The sequence below is a fragment of the Daucus carota genome, chromosome 1, assembly GCF_001625215.2.
Source record: "Daucus carota subsp. sativus chromosome 1, DH1 v3.0, whole genome shotgun sequence".
Lineage (NCBI taxonomy): Eukaryota > Viridiplantae > Streptophyta > Magnoliopsida > Apiales > Apiaceae > Daucus > Daucus carota.
Window position 1 is genome coordinate 53,836,375 of NC_030381.2, and position 12,189 is coordinate 53,848,563.

Sequence of the window (12,189 nt, forward strand, 5' to 3'; positions counted from 1 at the left end):
CATATTCATATAGTCGAATTGTTGAAAGACATCATTATTCTATTGTGAGTAACAAGTGTTTATATCCGCTTAGATTATTGCTCATCCCAAAATTTATTAAAACATATACTAATTTGTAAGACTCGAAACTCAGACCTGAGAGACTGCAGAATTTGTGTGCATATGATGTTCCCTAACCACGTACATTCCTCAGCAACAAACTGTAGATATGCACTCAAATCTGAAAGACGTGGAATTTCTTGTTAAAAATTGTGAAGAATTCAACCACTCCACTCTAAAAGACGGATTACATTTCTTAATGTTCTTTGCGTAATTCATGATATAATCTAGCTAAGACGCACGAACACTCTTGTATTAGTTAATCACAAAAATTGTCCATTCACTCTGGTTATAAATATAAATAGGCCTTAATTATAAAACTATGCTGCAAGAAATGGCTGTGCATGGATGGTTGCTAGTGATAAGTGTCCTAGTTATAGTGACAGTGAGTTTCGCAAGCAGCAAATTACAAGGAGTTTCCCAGCATAACAATGTTGCAGCATCCCCTCATAGTATATGTTCCGGCGACTTCAGCTTCACCAAAGGTTACAGATGCCAGGACTATGATGTAAGTAATTTCTGATCACCACTGGTTTTCCGACATGTAGAATTGGGCGGTTATAGCCCCATTCTGTCGGTTATTTAGAATTTGGTCAGTCGGTTATTTAAAATTTAGAAAAACTAGGATTTTATCGTACCACTAGTTTTCCGACTGGAAAAATTGGTCGGTTTAAGCCTCAAGTCTGTCGGTTATGTTAGAATAATATTGACATTAAATTAAAAAAATGTCGAAACCAAAATATTGAAGTGTCAGCTTTTTGTCAATTTGGCGAAAAAATATTGTGCTATAGGTGATAACGGAAGATGGGTATATATTAAAATTGTGGAGGTTCCGCGAAGGCCGAACAAAAGAGAGTCAGTGGGAAGGCAGGAAGAAACAGAAACAGCCAGTCTTCATCCAGCATGGAGTACTAATGGTAAATACTAGTGATCTCTGAAGAAATTATATGAATAATATATATTTACGAAGATTAATAAATTAGCGTTTAATTTTGCAGAACGGGCAATGTTGGTTCGTAGTAAGCCATGCAGATCAATCTTTACCATTAGTACTTGTTGAACATGGCTATGATGTCTGGGTTTCTAATAGCAGAGGCACCACGTTTAGCCAACGACACATTTCTTCAAATAATTTGAGTTTACCGGCTGTGCGTTGTTTTTAAAAAATAAATTCATACTTATTTTATAAAGAAAGAACTATACTCAGCTTGTTTTTTTCATAATGTGACAGAATTATTGGGATTTTACCTGGTCTGAAATGGCAAGTTATGATTTACCAACTTTTCTAAATTTCGTCTACCTCGAAACAGGGCAGAAAGTCCATTACATTGGTCATTCCCAGGTACAAATTGCAACTACAGTTACTGCAAATCATGTAGCAGTATTACTAAATATCAGATCCTAAATGTGCAGGGAACTACGATGATGTTTGCTGCCTTTTCCGAATGGAAAGTACAAGAGAGGGTAAAATCAGCGACGATGGTAGCTCCTGTCGTTTACTTAAATCACATGCCTTTTGGACTCGTCGATGTATTAGCCAAAGCCTACATTGGTGAAGTATGTTTATTAATTTTTCTTTTCTAGTTTTAGTAAGTGTTATTATCACTTGTCGATATATTAGCCAAAGCCTGGATTGGTATTTGGTTTACAGATCGATTAATTATTGAGTGATTTTTTGATAAACAGATAGCCGGATCATTTGGGATACCAGACCTCAATATAATGACGTATGAATACATTGCTATAGAAATGAAATGACTTGGGTACTTACGATGTATCGATGTTAAATAAAAAAAAATTAATCTGTTCTCTTGGATCAATTTCTGCAGAGAGCCAATAGGCACCATTGTTCGAGCTCTTTGTAATGTTCCAGGAGTAGACTGCTTCGGTTGGATCGTTTCACTCTTTACAGGTAAAATATTTCCAGTGTGAAATAATTCCGTTTACTGTGAAGTACCGAATAATTTTGTTCTTGTAATTGTCTCGAAATTATGAAGGCATGAATTGCTGCATGAATGCTTCAACTGTTGAACTTTGGTTCGGAAGCCAGCCACAACCTACACCGATAAAGAACCTGGTGCATTGGGCTCAAGGTTAGTAACACACACACTGCGTATTTTGTTTTTATATTTTTTTGATAAAACATGATTTCTATATTTACAATAGCAACTAAAATTTTCTGGAAATAGAGTTTAGTTTTAGGGACCAAAACTCAAACCCCATATTTGGGGACTCACTGTACATGCCCCATCCTCTTTTCTTTCATTTTTTAGTTTTATTTTTAAGTGTTATTGATTAGATGATGAATGAAAGAGAGAGAAAAAAGTATTATAAAAGAGAATATAGGGATGGGGTAAGATAGGATGGGGAATGAGATGCGGAAGATTTTTAAATTCATCAAGATAATTTCGGGGAATTACTAAATTTAGTAAGAATATAGGGATAGGGATGAGGTAGCCAATGTGAATGCTCTTAGTAGCAATAGCTTGAACATGAGATCACCAGAACGAAATTGCATTTGTGTTGGACACGGTGGTTAAGAAAATAAGTGAAGTAATGCTGAAAAATTAAGAAAAGTGTGGATAGTGGTGGGATCGATTCATATTTAATGTATAAAGTAAGTGCAGTGGAGAAAAGTAGTGGGAATTTTTTTTTTATATTATAAAATTTTACTATTTTTAGTAAGTTTAAAAATGTAAAGAATTGAATGTGACATCCAAAAAGGAAAGTGTAAAGAAATGGTTGAGACAAAGGGTAGAATACTAAATCTTATGATTAAGTAAACATATTCGTATGAGAACATCATTTTGCATTTGATTTGGTTGATGTTCTTGCAAATTATGCCATTTTCATCTTTCTGAGATTACTGATGCAGGTGTCAGGAAACAAGTGTTTGGAAAATATGACTACGGTGATCCTGCCACAAATTTGGAACACTACGGAGTACCAGAGCCTCCTCCTTACAACATCCTAAAAATGCCAAAGGATTTTCCACTCTTCCTCATATATGGTGGCGGAGATTTGCTTGCAATTCGGAAGGACGTGCACATTTTACTCAATAAGTTAGGACCAGACCGTAATATTCGCGAGCTTTACATTGATAACTATGCCCATCTGGATTTTCTTGAAGCAGTGAATGCAAAAGATCTTGTTTATCCAGACATTATCAGTTTTATGCGAGGAATACGTTAATATATAGAGATATGTCCGTAGAGTTGTTAATTTGTCAAGCTATCAGATATGGTGTGATCAAAACATTAGCCTGCCGGCCAGCTTAATTAACAAGCTAATTACTGTATTATTGTTTCTATATTAGTGTCACATCAGAATAATACTTTAAGTAGTTAGTTATGACCTCAGTTTCCATTGTAGTATTACATGGTGTTTCCCAGTGTTTTTCGTTTTCTGCAAATATGCAGCTGGATGCATCATCTCGCGGTTAATCATCGTTGTGTCCCTGTTTGATTTATAAAGTTGTCTTTCACAGAAATGAATATGATGGTGGTGTTTGGTTGGGCTTAAAACCCAGCTTCTGGCAATAAAAACAACAACTTAACTCGTACCGATTGTGTAATAAGTCAAATTCTGACTTTTAAATCAGATTTTTAGAAGTTGAAAAAGCTAGGATTCTCAACTTCTCAGAACAGTGCAGTACGAATGTACAGAGAGAAGCAGACCTCACAACTTTGCTTCAACTCAAAAAGAATAAATATACTAGATGATACAATTTAATAATTTGGAGAGTAAAATTTTACCTGAAAAGGCTATTGTGTCGGTCAATAGGTTCTGGTGTCACTCTCAAAACACGATGCCTAATAACTATAGCGTCAGTTAAAATATTGGGCGTTGATTCATTATGTGTTGTGGAGAATACTGCATCTGTTAAATGCACTTTTTGCATCGGTGTTGGGTTGCCAACGCATATGATGATAATGGTCGCAAACACAACCAATTGGTACGATGCCACTTAACTGACGCTTTAGGAATTATTTGACTGACGCTGAAAATCTAGTTTGTACTAGTGCAAGTAAAAACAACAGACCATCAAGGTCTGGCACTGTATCCGCTTCATCCTGATGCTGTTGTGGCTGCCTCCGCCTTCATTGCGGCTACAACTCTACAACTCTAGATGCACCGGACACATTATCCTGAAGTTGAGCAAGCTTGACCGCGTTCCCTAAGTAGTTCCTCATGGGTAGCCCTGCAACAATGTTTTCTATAGTATCAATTTCATCGATAAAGATAATGCATCCGAGGAAAAGTTATTGCTTGGTAACCTCCATTTACTTGTCTGGAGTATCCAACAAGCATGCACCAAGACCCAATGACCTTGAAAACAGCTAGCAAAAATTTGCTTCTGTATGATGTGCTGTCATGCAGAGAGCATAAGCGACCGACTAAAAGCAACTGTTTAGATGTCCCGTACAATTCTCTATATGTAATTCTACAATTCTCCATACGTAATTCATTACTTTTGTGTGAATATATCTGTTCTAATACATATGTACATTTCTGATTTCTCAATTAGTATAAAACTTGTATATCTGCATCGATTTTTTCCTGATCTTGTCCTCTTTATGCAGTGAAGATTTCTTGCAAGAATTGGTAAACAATGTACCTACTCAACGCTAAAAGGAGGCGGCACATTTCTATGTGGACAATACGTTATTCAAGTACATTGTTGAATACGTTATTTCTATGTGGACAATACGTTATTTCTATGTTTGTTCACAAGTGGTGGTTGGTGATAATTAGCATTGTTGCAGTTAAAGCGAGTTCAATACATGGTGAATCGCTAGGACTTTACCATCAAAACGCGAGAGCAGTTCCTCCTAGTATATGTTCTGGCGACCTCAGCTTCACCAAAGGCTACAGATGCGAGGACTATGAAGTATGTGACTCGATAGTATTAAGCTGCAATTTCTTGTAATTTCACTTTTTAGTTCCATTTTATCTCTAATTGATCAAGTAAATATAATTTATACATTTAATTTCATTTGTGTTACAGGTGATAACAAAAGATGGGTATATATTAAGATTGTGGAGGTTTCGTGAAGGTCGGACAAAAGAGAGTCGAAGGGAAGGGACCAAACAGCCGGTCTTCCTTCAGCATGGCGTATTTTTGGTACCTCTTGCTAAATCACAAAGAATAGTGATATCATCCATCCTTAATTCATATTATCATTTAAAGGCCATTATAATTATAATGCAGGACGGACGATGTTGGTTTATATAGTAAGCCATGCGTATCAATCTTTACCATTAGTACTGGTTGAGCATGGATATGATTTCTGGATTGCTAATACCAGAGGCACCACGTATAGCAGCGGACACGTGTCATCAAATTTAACTTATTCCGTATGTTTCTCTCTCGAATACCAAAGATAAATATATCATTTGACAAAATGAGAAGAAATTGTATATGAAAACAGATTTTTATAACTTCTACAGGATTTTTGGGATTTTTCATACACTGAAATGGGAATTTATGATTTACCTGCTTCTTTAAATTTAGTCTACGCAGAGACGGGACAAAAGGCTCATTTTATTGGTCATTCCCAGGTACAATTACAACCATAGTTACTTCAATTCATGTTTTAAGAGTTTACACCTCATTAGTTCCAGTTCCGAATTCAGTAAATTTAAGTATTTATCATTAGAACATTGTTCGTATATATTTTGATAGGGAACTACGTCGATGTTTGCTGCCTTTTCTCAATGGAAAGTAGAAGAGAGGCTGAAATCAGCAGTAATGTTAGCCCCGGTTGTTTACTTGAGCCACATGCCTTTCGGAGTTACTTATGTTTACTGTCATGCCTACATTGGTGAGGTACACAATATCTCTTCAATGTCCTCTGTTCTAAAGCTCGCTATGGTTTTCTATCTGCAAGAGCAAACGTATATCGATAAGATATCATCTGATCCGGGGGATATATATAGTCTTTAAGGCCAATCCTTCTCGCCATCACATTTTCCGAGTCCCCTGCGATGAATCAATCAATTTTGTTTGTCTACATATGATCATTAACCTGCTTTTTGATAAATAAGTTGATTAATTACTGACTAATGTTATTGTACACAGATCGTTCAATCATTTGGAATATCAGAATGCAACTTAATGACGTAAGAATACGTAATATTGCTTGATTATTGAATAATGAAGGACTTTAATTAATGTAGCTTCTTGACTCAATTTCTGCAGACCACCACTAGACACCATGCTGAGAGCTATTTGTAGTATTGTGCCCCTAACATGTTTGGAAATTATTGCTCAATTTTCAGGTAATTGCTCTGTTCATCAGTAGATCGTAAACATGAAATAATGACCAATATCCGAAATTCACAAAAATTGTAGTAAAATTTTATCTGCGATTTTCTTTCATTCATGAAGGCCCAAACTGCTGCTTTAATTCTTCAAATGTCGAACTTTTCTTACAAAGCCAATTGCAACCTACATCATTCAAGAACTTGGCGCACTGGGAACAAGGTCAGTAAATTATGAGAATTGCTAGAGCGCCCAAAATTTGTCCCAAAACTTTTGCCAAATGCTGATGTGTCACTCGTGTAATTGATAATTTTTAATATAATATGATAGACCCTACATGTATACATATGCATCCACAAATAAAATCCGTCATGTGTAGTGTCACGTCATTTGGGACAATTTTTGGGTTCTCTAGCATTACTCATAAAATATGCTGTTGATCAGCGTGCAGTAGCATTTACGAATCAGTATAAATCCAACAAAAATTTCAAATTTATGAAAAATCAAATACCGCCTGTGAAATAATGCAGGTGTCCGAAGAACTGTATTTGCACACTATGATTACGGCAATCCAGCCACAAATATGGAGCATTACGGAGTACCAGAGCCTCCTGCTTTTGATCTTCAAAAGATTCCAAGGCATCTTCCTCTCTACATCATATATGGTGGCAAAGATTTACTTGCTGTTCCGCAGGATGTTTTTCATCTGCTTAATGAATTAAGATCACACCGTAATCTTCGCGAGCTTTACGTTGATAATTATGCTCATTTTGATTTTATCGAAGGGATGAATACTAAGGAGATTGTTTACGACGATGTTGTTAGCTTTATAGAGGGAATACCTTAATATATAATGTAAATTTGTTAAACCTATTGTAACATATATCTCCATTTTATCAAGATGTTCTGCTCTGAATTAATATAGATAGTAGGATCTATATCTTACTGAGTAGAATCTTGTTATTATATATTCTGCCCTGAATTGCTATTAATTTTATCAAGATTATTATTTATAATAACATGCATTTTTATGTAGAGTGATCGTTCTTATCTCCTTACTCATCAATGAAGGCCTATTCCAGGCGATGATCGGTTTGAAAGGTCGGTTTCGACCACTCCAAAAATAATCGATTATTTTATATTAGAAATAGTGATCTCTTTTTAGTTTTTAGTCGATTTGTTTTTTTATAATCTGGTGTTCGGGTCAGCTTGTGCACACCTCGACTAATCCGGACTCGTGACCTTGAGGTAGCAAGCCTGAAGCGTCAGTGTTCAACCATCTGGGATAACCGTAGGGGTTTTTCGGCAGTCGAGTTTAGACTTATAAAGATGTTATATAATCACGTAATTAAATATTAACAGCCACTTATAATCACAACAGGAATTAATTCCCGCAATTCTTGATTGATAATGCATTACCATGTACTTATTTCTTTTCTCTCTTATTTCAAAGCAACCCTCAAAATATGGAGCAATAAAAACCTAATTACAGTGTTTGGTTCAAAAAGTGGTGAGATTATGAACAAAGTACTTTCGTATGGATATCCTTACAATTATCTTTGTCGAAAAGTATTATAGTTCTTATACAACAAGGACTAATCACTATGCTTTCCTCTACACGAACACAATTTTAACTAATATTATTCATTCGGATCGTGTGCTTGGATGTTCAAGACGAAAGCTAGTAAGTTCTGCACCTTTCTAATCATCTTATCCTAATTGCATACAGCTTATGCGCTGCTGTCACTCGCAAATTAAACACAAATAGTTCCACAAATGGCTGTATATGCCTTGCTAATTTGTGCTGTTTTGCTAGATGCAGGCAGTTTAGCAAGTAGCAAGCAAATAGTTGCTGATCATTCTGGGTATCCACCAGACCGGAGTTCTATTTGTGAGGACGAGGCCCTCACCAAAGGTTACAAGTGCGAGGACTATGATGTAAAATTTCGTTTCAACTGCAATACATATATAATGTGTTCGGCATTTTGAATGTTATAACTGAATATCCTCGTGATCAGAGAAGTTTATGTGTTTTTTGACGTTTTTTTGTTTTCCGTCTTCAAAAACAACGTTTTTATGTTTTCTGTTTCTGAAAACCGTTCTCTGATTATATTTTCTGAAAACTGTTTTTTGAATATAATGTAAAACACACCGCTCATTCATTTATCATAATTATTTATGTTGGGATTGAAGAAATCAATCTATCACATTCTTGGGCATAACCAGAGAAAATGACTCCACGTTTTCTTCCAAAAATCAAAATGTCCTATTACCTGGCGTTAATAAGTGATATTTTAGATCATTTTTCACAGCTATGATATTTTGGCTTTAATTGTGAAAATTGTGGTATATGAGACATTTTTTCAAAAACTATTCATTTTACGGTTTATTTATTTCTCACATATATTCATCTATCGAGAGATTTTAACGTATGTTGTATTCAATTTGGTGTATACAGGTGATAACGGAAGATGGTTATGTACTGAGGTTGGAAAGATTTCCCCAAGGTCAATTTAACCATCGCGGTAGGAGAAACAAGCCGCCAGTTTTTATTCAGCATGGAATATTAGTGGTGATGAATATCTATCTAATTAGGAAAAATTCAATTTTTATACATTTTTATATCTAATAGCTTTTATTTTCGGCCTGTATTATTATTGATGCAGGATGGAATGAACTATAATTCACTGTAAGTCATGCTGATCACGCCTTACCTTTTATCTTGCTTGAGGCTGGTTTTGATGTTTGGGTTGGTAATACCAGAGGCACGCGATTCAGCAGAAAACACATCTCGGAAAATTTTACATATTCGGTAATGTTTAATCATACTACACTAAATTCCGGTTAGTGAGTTGCATATTTACTCGCCACCAGTAATGTCGAATATGTAATTAAGGAATATCTAAGAGAAAGACATTGTATTACTGAATAATGAGAATGAACAAAATAAGTTCTATAACTTATAAAGTACTGACAAGTCAATGACAGGATGATTATTGGGACTTCTCATTTTCTGAGATGGGGCAGTATGATTTACCAGCTTCACTTAAATTTGTGTACCAACAGACTGGCCAGAAGGTTCATTACGTCGGCCACTCCTTAGTAAGAATCTGATTTATCTATAGGTCTAGTTAACTTCTTTTAGTACCGTGAGTGAGGTTTTGGGGTCTGGTAACTATGATTAATTACATGTGTGTGAATTGGCAGGGAACGACGATGTTTTTCTCGGCCTTCACGGACTGGAAAGTAGATGAGTTGGTGAAATCAGCAACACTTCTAAGCCCTATCGCTTTTTTGAAACACATGACTACTCTGGTTGGTAATATTGCAGCCCATGCCTACCTCGGTGAGGTATGTGTCTTTTAAGGAGTTTTGAAGATAACCCTATGTTTTTCAAGTTATTTTAGTTATTATTTAACCATTTAAATGAATATTGATATGGTGCTAGAATGATATATGCATATTTATAAACAAAAAGAATAAAGGAATTTAGGGTTTAAGAGGAACAAGTTTGTTAAAGAGAATGTTGGAGTTTAAGAAGCAATGTGTTCGGGAAGCTGCAGTATGTTCAGCAAGCCATTTTCAGCAGCTTGATTAAAAATAGATATATTGTCGTATTCTGTAGGGATTGGCAGGGACCAAGACTTAGACAATTAGTGGATAGAGGTCGATCCTGGCTAAAACTCGACTGTGTTGTATTCTTTATTGTTTTTTGTGCTTTGACAATCTGCAATACATCGTCTTATGTTAGGGCATCGTTATTGTTTGTGAATTGAATTTAGCAAGCCGTAAAGTGGTAATATTTTTAATTAATACAATAATTAGCCTAAACATCTATTCGCCCTCCCTCTCCGTGTGCATTTGATTAGTTATTATGGACTAACCGTGTGCGTGCATGACATGAATTGTTCGGCAGATTGTTGGGACATTTGGGATACCATTTCTAGATCTGAAAATGTAAGAACTTATTACAATTATCAAACTTCAGTAGATATACAGAGATAAGTAAGATTTATAATCCTGATATCTGAATATATAACATAAAATTTCTTATTTCTTCAAACAAACACAAATACTATACCTTAGCCTAGCTCACGATTTGAAATTTCGGGCTCAGAGAACCACTAAGCCCCATTGAGTTCGCCTTCTGTAATGTACCGGGGGTAGATTGCTGGACTCTTTCAGCAATATTTACAGGTAAGTTAAAAATGAGAATATGATTATAATATATTTCTGTAAAATTATCTTTTGTATTTCCATTCTGATCAAAGTGAATTGAAGATTCATGATCCGAAAGGCGCCTATGTTTATGATATATATTCTGTTTATATTGATGTAGGTCCTAATTGCTGTATGAATGCCTCAACTGTAAATCTTTTCTTGCATAGCAATCCGCAAGCTACTTCAATCAAAAACCTTGTGCATCTGTCCCAAAGTAAGTTATCTATGTACGGAGATACAGTATAAGATCCATTTGGAGACATTCCTCAACACCTTAAGATTCTTCGATCACCGGTTCTTGATGGAGGTCTCAACTACATGAGATGCCTGTCACTTAGAAATTTTTTTGGGAATTCGGACCCCTATCATTTCCTATACAATTATATTCATAGTGATATTAACTTATCTAGTTTTGGAAGTGAAGAAATAACACTAAATAATTAGATGTTAATCCTTTTTCTCGTGCAGATATCAGAACCGGAGTATTTTCAAAATATGATTACGGAAATCCGGCCTCTAATCTGGAACATTATGGAGTTCCCGAAGCACCTGTCTATGATTTAGAAATAAGTATACCAAAGCATTTTCCATTGTTGCTTTGCTATGGAGGTAAAGATGCGCTTAGCGATCCAAAAGATGTATATAGAATTCTTTCGGATTTGAGATCTCATACAAATATACACGAAATATACATAGATCATTATGCTCATTTAGATTTCATCAATGGAATTACTGCTAAAGACATCCTGTTTCCTGATGTTGTCAATTTTATGAAGGAATACAACTAGCAGTAGTCATATCAAAGTGTACTTTACAGACCAAAGTTGTATTTGATTATAATTTTTGAAGTCTGTATGATACTTCAAGGTATTGTAAATATGTTGTAACAATAAATATATCGTCCCTCCATTCTCATTTTATAATACTCTTTAATGCTGCTATGTGCATGCATGGCTGTCGAAATCGGAAATCAAAATTAGAGATTCAAAGGAGTGAAAGGATTCATTAGCTTAATTGGATCTGATTATATATCTAACAAGATTATATAACATATCGATCAAATCTTCTTTAGATTGTTCACTACAACAAACATGGGTATTTACGACGGATTCGCTTAGCGCTTAAACTTACGACGGATAGTTGTTGTCTACGACGGCAACACCTTCCGTCATAAATTCATATATATAATTTATTTTTTTTTGATTTAAAAGTAATCGAGAATATTCCATTGATTCAAATGGCGCCGTTTTAAGCCTACATTCCGTCGAAACTAGGAAGAGTACTTGCGACGCTGTATTAAACTTACGACGCATGTAGAAAATTGTGACTTTAAACTTACTATATATTTGAGCAAAAGCGATGGAAGATTTCCGTCGTAAATTTGGAACTTACGACGAGATGTAGGCTTAATTTCTGTCGTAAATAGGCTGATTTGTTGGAGTGTTATATATATAGAAATTGAGTATTTGCGAAAGAAAAATATTCTATGTTTACAGGGTTTTCAAGACTGAAAATTTGTCGTGGATAATGTATTTTCAATGGGTTATCTCAAGTTTCATAACTTTGATTAAAAATTTATTTGATTAACCGATTCTTGATTAGCT

At 35.2% G+C, this 12,189-nt stretch overlaps 3 protein-coding genes across 3 annotated transcripts; all 3 read left to right on the forward strand.

Moving 5' to 3' along the window:
• The first annotated feature begins 351 nt into the window (after positions 1–351).
• LOC108201342 (triacylglycerol lipase 2) lies at positions 352–3,476 on the forward strand. Its single transcript, XM_017369638.2, has 9 exons — positions 352–607; positions 891–1,016; positions 1,098–1,247; positions 1,331–1,441; positions 1,513–1,656; positions 1,786–1,826; positions 1,929–2,011; positions 2,097–2,192; positions 2,975–3,476. The coding sequence occupies exons 1-9, from the start codon at positions 422–424 to the stop codon at positions 3,289–3,291; spliced, it is 1,254 nt and encodes a 417-aa protein (XP_017225127.1). The 5' UTR covers positions 352–421; the 3' UTR covers positions 3,292–3,476.
• Positions 3,477–4,819: 1,343 nt separating this feature from the next.
• LOC108224886 (triacylglycerol lipase 2) lies at positions 4,820–7,211 on the forward strand. The gene is made up of 8 exons (XM_064087240.1): positions 4,820–4,990; positions 5,108–5,224; positions 5,551–5,661; positions 5,786–5,929; positions 6,182–6,222; positions 6,302–6,381; positions 6,491–6,586; positions 6,895–7,211. Exons 1-8 carry the CDS (start codon positions 4,820–4,822, stop codon positions 7,209–7,211), a joined length of 1,077 nt encoding a protein of 358 aa, XP_063943310.1.
• Positions 7,212–9,382: 2,171 nt separating this feature from the next.
• Positions 9,383–11,373, forward strand: LOC108224889 (triacylglycerol lipase 2-like). The gene is made up of 6 exons (XM_017399645.2): positions 9,383–9,466; positions 9,572–9,715; positions 10,281–10,321; positions 10,482–10,561; positions 10,704–10,799; positions 11,054–11,373. Exons 1-6 carry the CDS (start codon positions 9,383–9,385, stop codon positions 11,371–11,373), a joined length of 765 nt encoding a protein of 254 aa, XP_017255134.2.
• Positions 11,374–12,189: the final 816 nt, after the last annotated feature.

Bases quoted from the DNA above. Each gene is read 5' to 3' on its own strand.
- LOC108201342 (XM_017369638.2), top strand. From the start codon at position 422: ATGCTGCAAGAAATGGCTGTGCATGGATGGTTGCTAGTGATAAGTGTC. The intron at 608-890 runs GTAAGTAATTTC...ATTGTGCTATAG, and splicing joins ACAGATGCCAGGACTATGAT to GTGATAACGGAAGATGGGTA. The intron at 2,012-2,096 runs GTAAAATATTTC...GAAATTATGAAG, and splicing joins GATCGTTTCACTCTTTACAG to GCATGAATTGCTGCATGAAT.
- LOC108224886 (XM_064087240.1), top strand. From the start codon at position 4,820: ATGTTTGTTCACAAGTGGTGGTTGGTGATAATTAGCATTGTTGCAGTT. The intron at 5,225-5,550 runs GTACCTCTTGCT...TAACTTCTACAG, and splicing joins TTCAGCATGGCGTATTTTTG to GATTTTTGGGATTTTTCATA. The intron at 5,930-6,181 runs GTACACAATATC...TATTGTACACAG, and splicing joins GTCATGCCTACATTGGTGAG to ATCGTTCAATCATTTGGAAT.
- LOC108224889 (XM_017399645.2), top strand. From the start codon at position 9,383: ATGGGGCAGTATGATTTACCAGCTTCACTTAAATTTGTGTACCAACAG. The intron at 9,467-9,571 runs GTAAGAATCTGA...GTGAATTGGCAG, and splicing joins ATTACGTCGGCCACTCCTTA to GGAACGACGATGTTTTTCTC. The intron at 9,716-10,280 runs GTATGTGTCTTT...ATTGTTCGGCAG, and splicing joins CCCATGCCTACCTCGGTGAG to ATTGTTGGGACATTTGGGAT.